The 16,540-nt window shown below is 50.9% G+C and overlaps 1 protein-coding gene across 2 annotated transcripts in view; it reads right to left on the minus strand.

Moving 5' to 3' along the window:
- The window catches only part of PACSIN2 (protein kinase C and casein kinase substrate in neurons 2), a 42,042-nt gene that overhangs the window by 22,295 nt on the left and 3,207 nt on the right, over window positions 1-16,540 (minus strand). For both annotated transcript variants that reach the window (XM_028484866.1, XM_028484867.2), the window contains exon 2: window positions 765-921. In XM_028484866.1, the coding sequence (XP_028340667.1) occupies window positions 765-921 (157 nt within the window). The remainder of the gene's footprint in view (window positions 1-764; window positions 922-16,540) is intronic.

Consider the following 16,540-nt stretch of genomic DNA (forward strand, 5'->3'; position numbering starts at 1 on the left):
CCGGCAGCTGGTCTAGACCAACTGAAGTCGCCTGGCGGCCCCTCGCCCCAGCCTGGTTTCCCCTGGTCGGCTCCCCTGAGGACAGTCAGTCATGGTAGAAGAGTCTGCCCCAAAACATACCCTGAGAAACCCCCGCTAACCCACTTCTGTCCCAGGAAATCCTGTAATCAATCAAGCTCCCCCTCTACTGCTGGGAAGTGCATTCTGAGCACAATCCATATCCACAGCAGCACTGTCACTAAGCTCTAGAATCTTCTGAGTTTTTGCTAGGGAGGGAGGGGAGGCAAAACCTGCATCATACGACACCTGTAGTTATTCCTGTTAAAATTCAATATTACAAAGCCTGCCAGATGTCACCATCTAGTCTTATCTGACTTGCTACTTGGCCAAGCTTACAAATAAACAGCCTGAGTGTCAGAAACCACGGTGCTGAGCAGCAAGGCCTTTGACTGGACAGGAGCCTACTCAAGTCTGGGCCCTGAAGGAGCTGTTCTTTGTTAACTCGGCAAGCGCAGCACGTCCTCCGGACGACAAGGACTGCCACAGGAGTCTTGGATGCTGTTCGAGGACAGGAGTCCTGTGTCCCCAGGAAAGGGGAGGAAAGCTCATGCAGCCTATGCTGCTGGGTGACGAATCACAGCCCCCTCGAAACTGTGAGACAAACTCCTGCCCCGATCTTCCAAGAGAGGAAACTGGCTCAGAAAGGGTCGACGATTTGCCCTGGGCACCTGGGGCTGAGACGCCCCGAGTGGCGGCCTCCCTACCCTTGTCCACAAGCTGCCTCCAGCGCCGGGCCCACTCGGTGAGCTGCTGCGCATACGCCTTCTCGATGCGCGCCCTCTCGTGCAGGCAGTTCATGAGGTCGCTGCACAGGCGGTGGCCATCCTCGATCCTCTTCACGGTCCGCTTGTAGTTCCCGACCTAGGAAACAGAGCCACGCTGTGAGGCCTGGGGCCGCGGCTGCAGAAACGGCTTCCACGCCAGCCCGGCGCTTGGGCGCTCATGCCCCCCTCCTGTTTCAAAGGCACCCTGCGTTGCTAGACAACGAGCTCCCTGTTTTTATCACTAGCAGAAACATGCAAAACAGTGATTCGGAGCTTCTCAATGTCCATGCAGCCGGCGTCCACGCTCTGACCCATGGGTCAGGGAGGGAGACAGGCCAGAGTGGGAAGGGCTCTGATGGAGGGAAGCGAGGGGCTGAGGGCACCCAGAGGGCATCTCATGCAGCTTCCCAGAGTGGGTAATGTCTAACTAGAAAGATCATAGACAACAAAAACAGAATAATAATTTTTTAGTAACTCAGATTAAAATAATTTTATAATTAACATTATAGACTCTTGGCTAAAGGCCTTTTGAGCATTACTGGAATAAGCAGGTTTCAGGTGCCTACTGCTGAGATGTCATCACATGCTAGATTATTATTACTTCCCAATTAGAGCAACAAACACTATTTCCCACTTTCTGAGCACATGCCAGGCACCACAGTAGGTGTTTTACACCCCCAAAACTGCCACTGCCCTAATGAGTAGGAATAACTGTCCCCATCTTAAGATGAGGAAACCAAGGCTCAGGGAAGTTCCACTGTTTTCTAAGATCCCATAGTCGCAGTCCTAGAGGCTGGGCTGCAGCTGAAAGCAGGGTTTCAAATGGTTCCAGGTAGGAGTCTCGATGGCAAAGCTCACACTCTTATCTGCTTTGATGAGAGCCAAGTTGAGGCTTGATTACTTTATCTCACATATGAGAGAAGAGTTAGCTTATCTAAATTATAAATAATAAAAGAGTAATTGAGAAAATATTAGTGGCTAATTTGAAGTGAAAAATCAAAGTGTTCCATATGTTCCATTCATTGACCTGCTGATTAGAAAGGATACCATGTAGCTGATACTGGAGCACTTGGAGGAAATATGACAGAAAAATGATCGACTGTATTTTCAAACCTTTCCTCCCAACTGTCTTCAAAAACTGTAGTCACCTTTTTGTCAGTTTTTCCGTTTCTAAACGTCTCTACCTGGCTAATCACTCTCATATTTCACCTCCATTTAGAGTCAATCTGGAAGCTCCTGGAGAACATGGAGGACTAGTTCCCAGTTCTACAGAAAAGGGTACAGTCCTCTCTCTGCCACGTAGCCTGTTTAACTCTGACTTATGAACAGTTCAAACTGCCCGAGTCCCTCCCATCTTGTGCTGAGTTAGCCAGGTGAAGAAGAGGCTGCAGTGGAGGGGCAGGAAGACCTTGCAAAGAGACAGAACACATGGAGATGGGCATCGGGAGAAAAGGGGACTGGGGTCCCTCCAGGAAGGGCTGTCCCTGAGGCCAGAGCTCTGGACAGGTTGAGATGACCCCACTCCCATGGGAACCAGAATCCTGGGGAACAGCGAGGATCCCTGGAAGGCAGGTAGCGTGGGCTGGCTTCTCCAGAGGCCTGGTATGATTTCCAGCAGTCTTGCTGAAGTGCACAAACAGCTCTCAGGCCCCACGATCAGTCATCATTTCCTCCGCAGACCCCTCCCGCCCAGGCGTGGCCTGGCTGCTACCCCCAGCAATGACAGCAGGTCAGCAGCTCACCAAAACACAGAAGGTGAACCTGAGTTTTCAACTCCATCCTTCAGCAGCCCCTTTTTAGGAAGGAGAAAGCAAGCGTTTCACAACCAATTAGAAGTGACATCACATGTTCACTTCCCTTAAAATAGGGCCTTGCTGTCATTTTGAAATTTACAGCAGGATGAAAAAAATAACCAACAAAACACAACTCAGTTTTGCTGAGCTGGTGGCGAGAATAGCTAAGACAATCACAGCTCAATACAGACTTGACAGCCGACAGGAAACCACGATGTAGATCTGGTTTTCATCCCACTGTTACCAATAATATTCAAACTGGCAATCAATATTAAAATATGTTGGCTCTCCAGAAACCTGCCCACCTCTCTGATTTTCAAAACCCTTGTAAAAAGATTTAGGGAAAAGAAAAGGATATTTCTTAACAAGGTACACATTGGTACAGCCCATCAACACATACCATAGATACTGTTCTTATTTATTTATTTATTTGTTTTATTTATTTATTTAACATCTTTACTGGAGTATAATTGCTTTACAATGGTGTGTTAGTTTCTGCTTTATAACAAAGTGAATCAGCTATACATATACATATATCCCCATATCTCCTCCCTCTTGCGTCTCCCTCCCACCCTCCCTATCCCACCCCTCTAGGTGGTCACAGAGCACCGAGCTGATCTCCCTGTGCTATGCGGCTGCTTCCCACTAGCTATCTATTTTACATTTGGTAGTATATATATGTCCGTGGTACTCTCTCACTTCGTCCCAGCTTACCCTTCCCCCTCCCCGTGTCCTCAAGTCCATTCTCTATGTCTGCATCTTTATTCCTGCCCTGCCTCTAGGTTCTTCAGAGCCATTTTTTTTTTGTTTAGATTCCATATATATATGTGTTAACATACGGTATTTATTTTTCTCTTTCTGACTTACTTCACTCTGTATGACGGACTCTAGATCCAACCACCTCACCACAAATAGATACTGTTCATATTTAAATGACAACTCTTGAAATCTGAAAAGCAGAAAGGAATATGAAGGTTGTTCCTGGAAGCACGTGTTTTAGGTTTAAATGCTGGGGCCAAGGGGAAAGGGGAGTGCTCATGACAATAGGCACTGAGATGCTCCAGCAACATCGGTCCTGCTGTCCTTTGCTCAATGAAAGGCTACATATGGGTTTGTGACAGACCATCACTTCAGTCCACACACGGGGACATTCATCAGCAGCAGATCAATGTGGCTTTCCCACTCCCTGAGCAGGGCGCTGACGGTCATCCTAAGAGCACAGCCACTGTGTGTTTCTAAAATAAGACAGTCAACATAAAATAAAAAACACCCTTTACAGGTATAAACTTAGATGAGTTCAGATGACTGTATACTGTGTATAACCATCACCATATCAAGGTAAAGAATACTTCTACCTCCCCACAGAGTTCCCTTGCACCCTCTTTCAGTCAATCTTCTCCCCACACAGCCCCTGGCAACCACTAATCTGATTTCTGTCCCATTTTCACGATGTCCAGGATAAGTGGCATCACACCGTATGCAGCCTGGCTTTTGTGACGGGCTCTGTCACTTACCACAGTGCTTTCGAGACTGATCCACGTTGTTGCCTATATCAGTAGTTCACTCCATTTTATTGCTAAGTTGTATTCTACCGTATGGACACACCACAATTTGTTTACCCTTTCATCCTGTTTAAGGACATTTGGGTTGTTTCTGGTTTGGGGCAATTATAAATAAAGAAGATATCAACATTTCCTACAGGTCTTTGTGTGGACATATGTCTTCATTTCTCTTGGGTAAATACCTAGAAGTGGAATTGCTATATGGTAAGTGTATGTCTAACTTTATAAGACAAAGTGGCTGTACCACTTTGCATTCCCATCAGCAGTGTATGAGAGTTTTAATTGCTCTGCATTCTCACTAGCACTTGGTATCATCAGGTTTTAAAAAAAAATTATTTTAGCCATTTAGTATGTAGCAACATCTCATTGTAATTTTAATTTGCATTTTCTTAGTGTCTAATGATACTGGGCATTTTTCTTGTTCCTATTTGCCATCCATGTGTCTTCTTCGGTAGAGTGTGTTCTCGTTTTAAAAATTGAGGTATAATGACTGTTTTGTAAAATGCAAGAAAAATTAATTTCAAATATATGATAAACTGATAATACATTAAAGTCAGGACATACATGGTTAGCTATTTCTGCTCTATCAGTTTTGTAATTAAAAAGCTTCTCTCTTGCTTCTCAAAATACTAGCTTGTTTTGAGATGGCCAAATGACAGAAAACTTTAGGTAGGAATGGAAAATAAACAAGCTTTCTTCCAATCCTTATTATCAATTGATTTGTTCATAAAATGCCCATTTTAAAAACTAGGTCTGAAGCCATCTATGTTCCTAACTTCCTCTAAATTCAGACCCACCCCCTCAGATACCAAGGTGCTAAAGACAGATGTTTAACATGCAAGTGTCTGGGTGCAAGCGGGGGATACCCCTACTCTCCCCTCAGGAACCCACCTGGCCGAAAGAAGGGTGAGGGGTGGGGCAGGTATACTAGAGGCAACAACCAGACTGAATTTTCAAGGACAAGTGGACGGATTAAAGGTGAGGTGAGGGAAATGATTCCCGGCAGAGACAATGTTGGCAAGATGAAGAAGGTGTGACAGCATGGAGATCTGGCTCTGGGAGAAGTCCATCAGGAACAGAACGTGGACCACAGAATGCAGGGGGGTGACTAGAGACTTAGCCGGGCGCTGGGTACAGCAAGTGGTGTGCGAGGTGGGGTCAGTCAGATGGTGAAAAATCTTGAGGGTCAGGCCTTCATCCGAAAGGGCGCTGTGCTCAGGGAATGGTGGGGTTCAGGAAGGTGAAGCCCCTGGAGGGGAGGTATGAGTAGCCTGCTGACTCTGGGGCACAGCAGTGGGGAGGAGAGCAGGAAAGCAGGAAAAAGGAACTGCGCTGTCCTCCAGGTGGCACACGGGGGCGGCACAGAGGTAGCAGGATCCCAACTCCCAGGCACCTCAGGGCTGGGGGCGGAGGGGGGAGTTCCTGCAGGCTGGACCTATCAGGTGGAGAGAGCGGAGTCCTCCCCCTTTCCAGAGTCCTCCAGAAACCAGTCTCCCGCCTCCCTCCACCCAGTCACCAAAAGGCCTGCCTTGGGCTTACCAGGAGCCCGACGGGTCCTGCCGTCCTCCGGGGAATCTGGGTCGCTCTACCCCTTTCTACCCTCAGTGCCCTTCACCTGGGCCCAGGGGCCCCTTGCCGCCCGCCGTCCTCCCAGCTGCCCGTGAGTCTGGCTCTCATCATTCCTCTGGCTTTCCTCTGCCCCAGGCCCTGAGAATCCAGCGTCACACAAGCCTTGGTTTCAGTCAGCTAAGACGAGTCTGGGGCTGGAGTTGCAGACATCCCCTGGCAGAAACTGCGTAATCAGGAATCAGAGCAGAGACAGTGGGCTCTGCCTAAAAACCAGCGGGTTTATAATTACAGGGGTGCTGGGAAGGACTGTTCAAACAGGTCGCACCAGTTCTTCATTTATCCTCTGGGTGTAAACAGTCTGGAACTGCCTTTCACAAGGACGTTGGAGAATGTTCGCTTCTCTGACTTTACAGCCTACTTACCTTGGCCAACTCCATTCTGTGGAACACAGTGGCCAGAGGCAACAGGAAAGCTGGAGGATTTCCGCAGGTCAGTGGGACCCCTGGGATCCCAGGTGGATGAGAGGGAGTGCGAATGCGGACGTGCAGCTCCTCCCACCTGCTGGCCCCCAGTGCCAGCTCAGTTACCATTACCTGTGTGAACTGCGGGCTCAGGTCAGAGAACCTAGAGGGTCACCTCACATACATCTTCCATGTTATTCCTTTTACCCCTCTCTTTGGTCGGTGACCATCGAGCCCATCTCGCAGACAAATTGCGTGATTACAACCGAAGTCCCAGGGTGAAACCAGTGGCCCAAGTGAGAAGGGAACTGGGCAAGAGCACCCCAAAGCTCGCGCTCTCCCACCCCGTGCTGCCTTGGCCCTGAGGCATGACCCTCTTCCCTCCAGTGGCTCATCTCAACATCACAAAGAATCCCTGTGGACTCTGGATGTCCCCAGGAACCCCAGTGAGCTTCCGGCTGTCTCAATGCTGACTTGATGCACAACACAGAGGGTGCTCCTAGGCCTGCGGCCCAGACCACCCTGCCCTCCCCCAGCCAGCCCCTCTGCTCATGCCGCCCCCAGACGGCCTCACTGCCCACCGTCCTGGGCCTGGGCAGACCAGGGCCCGCAGCACACAGGACACTAACCCCACGCACCTTCCGATGGTGCCGCAAAAGTATGCACCTTTGTCTTTCTTCATCGTTCTTTCTCAACTGCCTTCCACTCACTGGGTCTTGTCAGGCACTCAATAAAAATGTGAAAGGTAAAACCATAAAGCGACTCGAAGAAAATGCAGGCAAATATCTTTGTGACTTAGGGCAGGGCAGGATTCCTTAAACAAAATTTCAAAAGTAAAAGCCATAAAGTTACGCACACACACATTCGTGTGTGTGTGTGTGTGTGTGTGTGTGTGCGTGTGTGCGCGTGTGTGCGTGTCCAAATAAATTTTATTACTTCAAAAATTATGGATTTCTGTTCAGAAACCAATAACATGGACAACGTTAACAGATTCAAATACTGTCTACTAATCTGTCTAAATTGTCCAAATTGACAAGGGACTAAAATCTGGAATATCCCAGGAAATCCTACATATCAACATGAAAGAGAGGCCCCCGGGGAAGAAAGGCAAAGGTATGAAGTGGTAACTTCAGAGAGAAGTGGAAGTCCATGGGGCTAAAGGCCTGAGCGAGATGCTCACGCTCGTGGGACTGCCCATGAGAGCAGCAAGGTAGCTCTTTACCTGTACAGACTGGCACACTGTAGAGAGCGGGAAATGACAAGTGTGGGGCGGAGCTGGGCACACAGGACCCCTTCTGAATACAATGGCGGAAACCAGCCTGGGGCAAGCCTGTGATAGCCAGGCAGTAATTAAGTCACTAAGCATACACATGCCCTAGGAGGACCCAGCCATATGGCTCCGGAGTTTTATGCCCATAGATATGTTGGCTCGGGTCACAGGGCACGTAGGGGTCTCCTCCTTGGGGAATGCATGGGTGAATGTGGGGGGCACCCCAGTGTGGCAGCAAGAAGGAAGTGCAGGACTGTGTAGACACCGCAATGGAACAGACCTCACACGCGGCAGAGAGGAGAAAAAGAAACAGAACGGCAGGGCACAGGATGCCTTGATGCGAATTTAAAATAGCTGCAAGTGAAGCAAGGGTACAGAGTTTACAAGAACACATGCTCACAAAAGCCATAATATTAGAAAGGGGGAGGGATTAGGTGCCAAAAGCAGGGAAAGAAATGGAGAAGGAGGTGGTGCTGAATGAGTCCCGTCCTATCTGCCCCAGTTTCAGCCCTCTGCTAAGGCTCAGCTGGTCTTCCCCACAGAGGCTACCCTGACACCACCTGCCATCCCTGCCGGACCACCAAGAGGGCGGGCCTGGATCGCCTGCAGTAGCAGACAGGCGACACCAATTCCCCACCATGGGGTCCTGCTGGCTGGTCCACCTGGGGGCCACGAGGGCCCTTCCAAACACTGTCCCCATGCCCCGCAGTCGTAGCTTGTTCCACATGGGTCACAACTGTGCATGTTAGCCTCCCTGCCCCAGCTGGACTGCAAACCTCTTGGGAACAGGCGCCACACACAGAGTTTTTCCATCAGTGGCAGCATCATAATAGAGCACAACTACACTTTGCCAGGAAGGGTGCTCACAGCTCTACATGCAACCTCATTTAATCCTGTGATGATCCCAGGCAGGAGGATTTTACAGAATAGGAAACAGGTTTGAAGAGGCAAAGTCACCCATAATCATGCAGCCAAAAGGAGGCAGACCCCACCTTCTGGAACCTTCCTCAGGCTGAGAATAGAGAGCATGTAGAATGAAGACTTAACAGGTCCATATCAGGTGATGTGTATGTTTCCAACCAGCCCTGCAGGTTCCAGGAAAGGCCACAGAGTTCAAGACTGTGAGGCAGTATATGAGCCCCACTCCTGAATCCCCGATTCCTCTTGGTGTCGGTGAGGTTCATGCCGGGACCCCCAAACCTGTAAACTACTAAGACCGCTTGACAAAGATGACCTTGATTTTACTCTCAGAATGCTCATGCTCTTTAACCTGTGACTCTGAAGTCCCAAGCACCAGAGCTGCTCCCTCTACACCCTGGAGAGGCAGGTCCAAGAGTGAGCCAGCTGTGCCGAGCTGACCGGACAAGAAAGAAAAGCCGCTGGTGGTGCCCCTCCAGGCATGTGCACAGAGTCAGAGACCAACATTCTGTCCAAAGCTGCTACAGTATGCCCAGAGGCTCCAGGAGCTTCTCAATCAGCCTGAAAGATAAGGATGAAAGACAAGCCTGAAGAGGTGGCCATCAGTCCCTGGCCCTCTCTGATGAGGCCACCTTCCCTCTACGCCCTCTGACGAGGGGAGCAGCAAAGAGCTGGCCCTGCCCTGAAAGAAATGACCAGATCTCTTTGCCTGCGTTTCTATCCCTTCAGCTGTACGGTGAATTCTGTGAGGACGTATGCACTGGTAAGTTCACAGCATAGGGTGGGTTTCTTCCCAGTCAGATGTGCTCTTAGCCTAGGGCAGCAGCCATCACTTGACAAGACCTGGCCATTTCTTCATCTTGTCCTTCCAGACACAAAATGAAGAGAGGGGACAGGATTAAGTGACCTCCAAGGGACCTTCACAATTCCAGGTAGCTGGCTGGCTACCTCCCGGAGCACTCAGAACTCAGTTTTTGAGGGTCTGGCAACACCCTCTTGCCACTCACAAATACGGGGTGAACACCTACTGTGTGCCAAGGACTATGCAAGGGACTAGGGGTGCAATGGTGAACAAACTGTCATCATCCCTGCCTTTGTGGGACTTCGGTCAAGTAATAGTTACAGACGGTGGCAAGTCCTGGAAGGAACACTCCAGGAGATCAGGGCTGCCTGGAGGAAACGATGTTTGAGGTAAGAGCCGAGGGACCTCTGGGGCAAGGACACTTTCTGAAGGCTTGAGGCAGCATGTCGAGGCCCACAGAGCATGAGCTATATGCGATGCCACCTCCTCCGTGAAGGTACCCCCTCCCCAGCAGCTCTTCCTCCCTGTTACTTTTGCCGCGATGTCTGCTGTCACATGCAAAATGTGGTAACGTACGGGTTTTGAGGGCAAGGACTGTGCCTTTATTCTTCTCCATCCACCATGCCAGGCACACAGAGGGCACCCTGTAGTATCTTCTCAATGCCCGAACGATGCTGGGAGCAGAGATTCTGTTCCATGTAGACAGGAGGGGACTGAGAAGTTGCTGAGTGCCCAGCTAGAGGCACAGGCAATGAAGTAAGTCACGATCCTTTGTTTATTGAGTTCTTAATCCAGTGAGTCCCTTGAGCTCTCCCCACAAAAGCTAAAAAGGATCACCTCTCAGCACATCATCAGATATTAACTCCACCACAGATGACAAGTGAGCAACTAACACTTCTGCCAAAAGCACAAACCAGCAGGAGAGTCTCACAGTTCCTTCACCGCACTTGCACGGCTTTCAGCCAAATTCCAGTTCCCAGTCAGTTTATCTCCACATCCCGCCATGTCCAGGCAGGCCGAGAGGGCTCCAGGACCGGGCCTTTCAGTGCCACTACTTCCCCACCCGCATTCCCTGCGGAGTGCACAGCAGAGGCCATATCCATACACACCAGCAGGGCCTCCCGTCTCAGGCACCCTTCTTCAATCCATCCCAACCCCTACTCTGAACCTCCCTTTCCAAACGAGGGGTCACAATCGATCTTAAGGTTGTAAAATCTGTGATGTGCTTGAAAGGACCAAGGAGTAGGGCGTATCCTTGGAGAACCATGAACTCTGGGCCTTGCTCTCAAACTGTGCTCTGGCAGTCCTCGTTTCTACAGGATTCCACTTCCAGTTCTCCAACCTACCTTCCAGCTCACCCACCATCTGGGCTCCCAATTCGTCCTGCACTGGAACAGAAGGTCTAGGATCGCCTCACCTCAGTGCTCCCCTGAACCTGACCTCACCGGGCTCCCCGTTCTCGAAGCAGGGTAATGCAGTTTACCTGGCAGGGCCCCAAGAGGGTTAGACATCAAGGCTCCTTGCTGGCCTGCTGCCGCTGCTGTTTATGTACAGCCTCAGTTTCCAGCCACCTTGAGCCTGACCTGTGTGCTGACCCAAACTAGTCCGGTCACTGCTTCGGGCCTCACTCAGTCCCAACTCCTGGTTTTCAGATCTCACCGCCAACACTTACCAGCCCTGCCCCTGTTCCTGGGATTTGTATTCATCAAGTAGGAGGGAGAAGAAATTGTGGCTCATCGCCCTTGCTGTTCGAGAGTTTTAAAGCACAAATCCCAAACGTCAACAATGTTAAAAATAACTGCATTATCCATCTTTAATCTAAATGTTCAAAATGACAAGCTGAAAAATGGATGAAATGGAAAGTGAGAAATTCCAGTTCTCAGATCTAACTCAAAGCAGAACAGATAATAACGTACAGAGGAAGGATGTGTTTACTAATCAAAGTTATCTTAGACCTGAACTCCTCCTCAAGACTGGTCAGCCAGGCTCACCGTGCTCTGCCCTCTCGGCACACGTTGCTCAGATGTCAGGATAAAGGCCCAGCAACGCCTGGGGACTTGTTCCTGAGCACAGCACATGCCCCACCTGTGAGCCACCGCCCAGAAGACCCTGCCCTGGAGCGCCCAGTCTCCCTGGCATGAGTGTACGTGCACACACTGATGCTTCAGCCAAGCGTCCGGGAAGCAGCCTGAGCATACGGCTGCCTGGTGACCAGGTCGCTGCCCCCTCTTATTCCCCCTCATGCTCCAGTAGGTGCTGCATGAGTGGCACCTCCTCGCTCTAAGGGCTGCCGCCAACCCTGACGGTGAGATAAGTTCCGGCTCTGTTAAGTAAGGGCTCGTTGAAGACCAAGCCGCGTTTGGCAGAAACTCTAACAGTGAAAGGAGGCAGGGATGGTTAGAGAGGTTTCTGAAATAGGTGAACCCCCGGGGTAAAAAGCCAAAAGACCTAGTGTGGAAATCATCAGATTGGAAAAGTGGGAATAAATAGCACTTCCTCCAGGGAGCACCCCGCTTCCACCATGTCTACCCCCTCCCCAGTTTGCTGCTTCCACAGCGTCCCGCCCCTCCCCCAGCTCCCTGGTTGAACCTTCCTGACTCCTGTTAAAAAAGAAAACCCTGGGCTTCCCTGGTGGCGCAGTGGTTGAGAGTCCGCCTGCCGATGCAGGGGACATGGGTTCGTGCCCCGGTCTGGGAAGACCCCACATGCTGCAGAGCGGCTGGGCCCGTGAGCCATGGCCACTGAGCCTGCAGTTGATAGAACTTGCTTGTTATTTCAATGGCAAAATAGAGGTAGTCAGAAGAGTTTCCATATCCTCCTACCAAACCCTCTGATTTTCCTGAATGTTTTCCCATATACTCTACCTTCCCTCCTATTAAACATACTATGTATGCTCCTAGCTGACATCAATCCCTCTACCTGTGTTCCAGATCACATTTTCTTTCCTGTTCACGAACTTTGCATTATTCCCTTCTTCTCCTGAATTATCAACCTTTCCTACTCTGAAAATCAGTCCCATCAGCATACAATTTACTGAGGCCCCCGTACCGCAAAAAAAAAAAAAAAAAAAAAAGAAAACCCTCTGCCACAGGACACAAGCGCCTCTGCCCCAACTCCGTGCCTGGGTCCCTCAGCACCAGGCCCACTGTACGCACCCACACATTGGTATGGTATAGAGGTGTCTCAGTGCAGCCAGGCCACCACAGGCTAACTGAGCGCTCAAGACTTCTCCAGTTCTAAAATCATGCATTTCTATTTGTTACTGAGTAGAAATGGAAAATGTTTTCTCCTACAGGGCTTACACAAGTTACTTTGACATCACTGAAATCCAGACAGAAAATAAAAATCTATCTTCAGAGAAAAAGCTTGACAGCAAAACATCTTGAGTGTTCGAGTCTCTCAAGGCCAGAGCTGAGTGGCTCGCTACCTGGCATCTAGAACGATGGCATTTAGGCAGGGGAGGGGCAAGCCTGCACGGACCGGGTGAAAGGCCACCTGGTTCGCCTGTCTTCGCCTGTCTCCACGGGTGCGACGTTCACGCATGAAGAGGTGACGTTTTGAGACCATTCGGGCTCAGAGCCATTCGGACCCTGACGCTGCGGGTGTTATCTATAATTCTCACAACCATCCTGGGAAGTAGGAACTAGCAATGCCATGTTTGTGCCTAGGACACTGAGCAGGTTACTCCTCTTCCCTGAGTCCTCAGGGTCACACACCAAGAAACGCTGGCACCAGGCTTGAACCCAGACAGCACACTACTTCCTCACGCCGAAGCAGAGGCATTTAAGTACGTGGCAGTCACTGAAAAGGAATACCTCTCTTCTATAAGGAGCTCCCAGGAGGCTGAGAGCAGAGGCAGGAGAGCAGTTCTAGAGAGCAGGTGCTTGGGCCCAAATCCCAGCTCCACCCACTGCTAGCACCATCAAACCACCCGAGCCTCAGTTGCCCCACCTGTAAAGTGGAGCTCACAATCGCAGAGGCAGTAGAGAGGACTGAGAGCACCCATGTAAAGCAGAGTAGATGCCTGGCACAGAGCAAGTGTGCAATAAATGCTAGCTGCTATCACCGGTTTTCATTGCCAAACTTCTTGTTGTGGGTTAACATTCCCACAGAGAGTACACAGACCATAGCACAGAGCTTATGGGCACACAGCTCCATGACTTAGCAGCGTGTACACACCCATGCATGGGGTACAAGGGGCGGCAAAAGTCACTGCTCTCCTGGAGCCACCGCTGACACAGCGCAGTCCACCCGCTCAGGAGGGAGGGCCCTCTTCCACATCCTCACAGCATTTGCCAGATGTAAAAGTCACTTCTGTCTGTTTATTCATGCTGTACCCTCAAGGCCTAGAATAGGATCTGGCACATAGTGGGTGCTCTGTAGGTGTTTACTGAAATAATGATTTCTGTTCAGTATTATGGCTATTTGCATACATATTTTAATTCCAAATATTTGTTTATAAGCTTCTTATGAGCAGGGCATATCTTATTACCCAGCATCAAACTTTATCCTTTCTCTGATTCACTTGTACATTCAATCAACAATCATTTAGTGTGTCAAGCACTGTGCTAAGTATCAGATTCCCAGGAAAGAATCACATCTTTGCCCCTAGGGAGTTCACAGCCTAGAGGGAGAAGCAAATGGTACAGCATGCTAGGCAGGCATGAAGGAAGGGTGCCTAGGCCTGCCAGGGAGGACCAGGGAAGGTTGCCCGGAGGAGGGGCTCCCCGGGAAAGAAATGGAGGTCAGGCTGGAGAAAAGACCACCGCCCTCAGCCCCTACCCTCCCAGGCAGGGAGACAGCTCTTGGTGGATGGGAGCCTGGGGGGGCTCTGCTTGGCTGGAGCCCAGGGCAGAGCTTCTTAGGAAGGGCCAGGTGTCCAGCAGCTGCCAGCACATGCTCAAGTCTTAGGCATGCTAAAGAGTGCGGCTTTACTTTGAAGCTGATGCAGAAAAGTGAAGCTTCCTACCTGGGGCAGGGAGTTGCACAGGATTGCTTTTCTGGATGGGCTACCCTGGTTGCAGAGTAGAGAACAGATGGAACATAGCACAGGGGAGGCTAGTGCCCTAATGCTTGGTCATGGTTCAACAAATACTAGTTTGCTTGAAAGAATGAATTAATGGTTCTATTTAGAAACTTTAGTGAAATGAAGGTAAGCCACCAGCCTGCTGGGAGCTATGTCCAAGTGTTGTGGAATAGTGATAAGGCTGACACACCCACAGCAAGGCTGCCATGCAGAGAAGTCCATCCAGACCTGTGTATGTGGGAGGTGGCTGGAGAACACAAGGAATGGACCACTGCTGCTGAGAGGGGCAAGGTGACAGTTACTTCCACTCACGGCACCCACCCAACCACCCATGACTGCCCGCCACTAAAAATGTTGGCTCTGGGGTCCCAAGACTGTGCACTCATTTTGGGACCCCAGGACTCAGCCCAGGGCCTGGATCGTGGCAGGTGCCAAATAAGGCTTTATGGAATCCATGAACAGGGGGCAGCAGCATCTTCTAAATATGTTACCTACAAAATTGGTCTAAAAGGATGGGAAAAGTACACACCATTCCACACGGATGGCTTTCCAGACAAAATACTGATGCACATGGAGATGTTCTCATGTGATGTGCTGTGTCCACAGTGCTTGAGTCTGAGAGGACCCTGCAGGGAGAGCCTTCTCTGAAGGAGACGGCAAATACTAGTCACGTGCCAACTCTTTAGGGCTAACATTCGCAGAACATTTTACAGCAAGATATTTATGTCCTCTTCATCTCCAAAATATCCTTCTCCTCCAAGGCTCCTTGTGCCCACAGAGAGTGCAGTACAGGCCAGCCCCAGCCTGGCTTCAGCCGGGGAGATCTGAGCTCTAACTGCACGTACTGCTGACAGTTAACAGAGCTCCTGCCTCAGGGATGAGGCAGATGCAGGGCCCAGTTCCTGAAATCAGCAGTTTGTCCTCCCAGCCTGGCCCCAGGAGCCCTCAGAGGTTCAGGCTGCAGCCCTCAGGCCTGCTGGGGCCAAACCCGCTGTCGTGTTCCCAGAGCCTACCAAGGGCAGAGGGGGGCCAGGCTTCCTAGGAAGCCCTGGTAACACTTGAAAAGCACCATGGCCTGCAGCCTAGGCTCTCTCTGTACCCCAGCCCCCAGAGCCAAAGAGGAGACCCAGAAGGAGGGCCTGGAAGTGAAGGACGCGGGGGACACCTGCAGGCTCCCCGCGCGAGCCAGGACTTGCCAGAAGCGACCGAGCCACCCACGCCCCACTGGGGAGCCTGTGGGCAGGATGTGCCAGCCTCCAACTTCAGCCAACTGGTGGCTAAAGGAGTCATCCTCTTGGGGAACCGCCTCCACTAGGCCTCAACCTACCTAATCCCACATGACTTCTCACCTCCACAACAGACCCTTGGCTCCAAAGAGGTCAAGATCCTCAGCCCTCTGCGAGGCCATGCTCATTCCAACCTCCAGACATTGCTCCGGCCTAGAATGCTGTCCCTGCTCCCAACTCACAGCCCAGCCCCACCCACCCCACGTATCTTCTCTGGTGATGCCAGCAGCAGACCCCTCTCCTCTGAATGCCATGACACTGAGAAGCAGAGCTGTGGCTCGGCCTCATTGCCCTCACTCTCCATGGAGGCCACCATCCTTTCTCCTCCCAATACCTTCACTGTGGGAATCAGATATCCACCCCTCTTCTCTTCTGAATCATTTACTACGGTGCTGGGGATACAGAAAGTGTCCCCTCCAAATGCCCACTAAATACTTCTGGCTGATATTATGTCCCTGTGGGTAATCTCTCCTCCCAAGATCACTACTTGTTCACTCATTCATCTAGCAAACATCTGAGTGCTTAGTAAGTACCGATCCTGCCCATCTTCCATGCTACCTTTCCTGCCCCCCACCCTAGGGGGAGCCCTACCTCCCCCTTGCACCCCAGCAAATTCTACAGCACCTCAAACAATGATCTGTCTCCTCCCTCAGGGAGCTTACCTCCAAATGTCACAGCCAAAGGCTCCTGGAGGGCAGGGCCATGTCCCTCCTGTGCAGGCACACAGCCAGCATGCAGAAGATGGTTCTGGAATGACCCACTTCAGTTAGCACCTTTTGGTGGGAAGGAGTAAAATTAAGCACAAAAGACTTTTCCACCTCGAGACCGCAGGCCTTCTTTAGATTGTACAGCTCTGTGGGTCACACCAGTGAGAAGTGGCCTTCCATGGGAAAGAGGGAACTTGCTGGCAGCTTGGAGATGTGCACCTGGCAACGTGCGCCTAAGTCGCTCAGAAACGAGCAGGGCCGGTTCAGCCTGAGCAATCCAGGGCACGTTCATCAGAGGAGGAGGAGGGGGAGGGGGAGGGGG

This window comes from Physeter macrocephalus, unplaced genomic scaffold, assembly GCF_002837175.3.
Source record: "Physeter macrocephalus isolate SW-GA unplaced genomic scaffold, ASM283717v5 random_259, whole genome shotgun sequence".
Classification (NCBI taxonomy): domain Eukaryota; kingdom Metazoa; phylum Chordata; class Mammalia; order Artiodactyla; family Physeteridae; genus Physeter; species Physeter macrocephalus.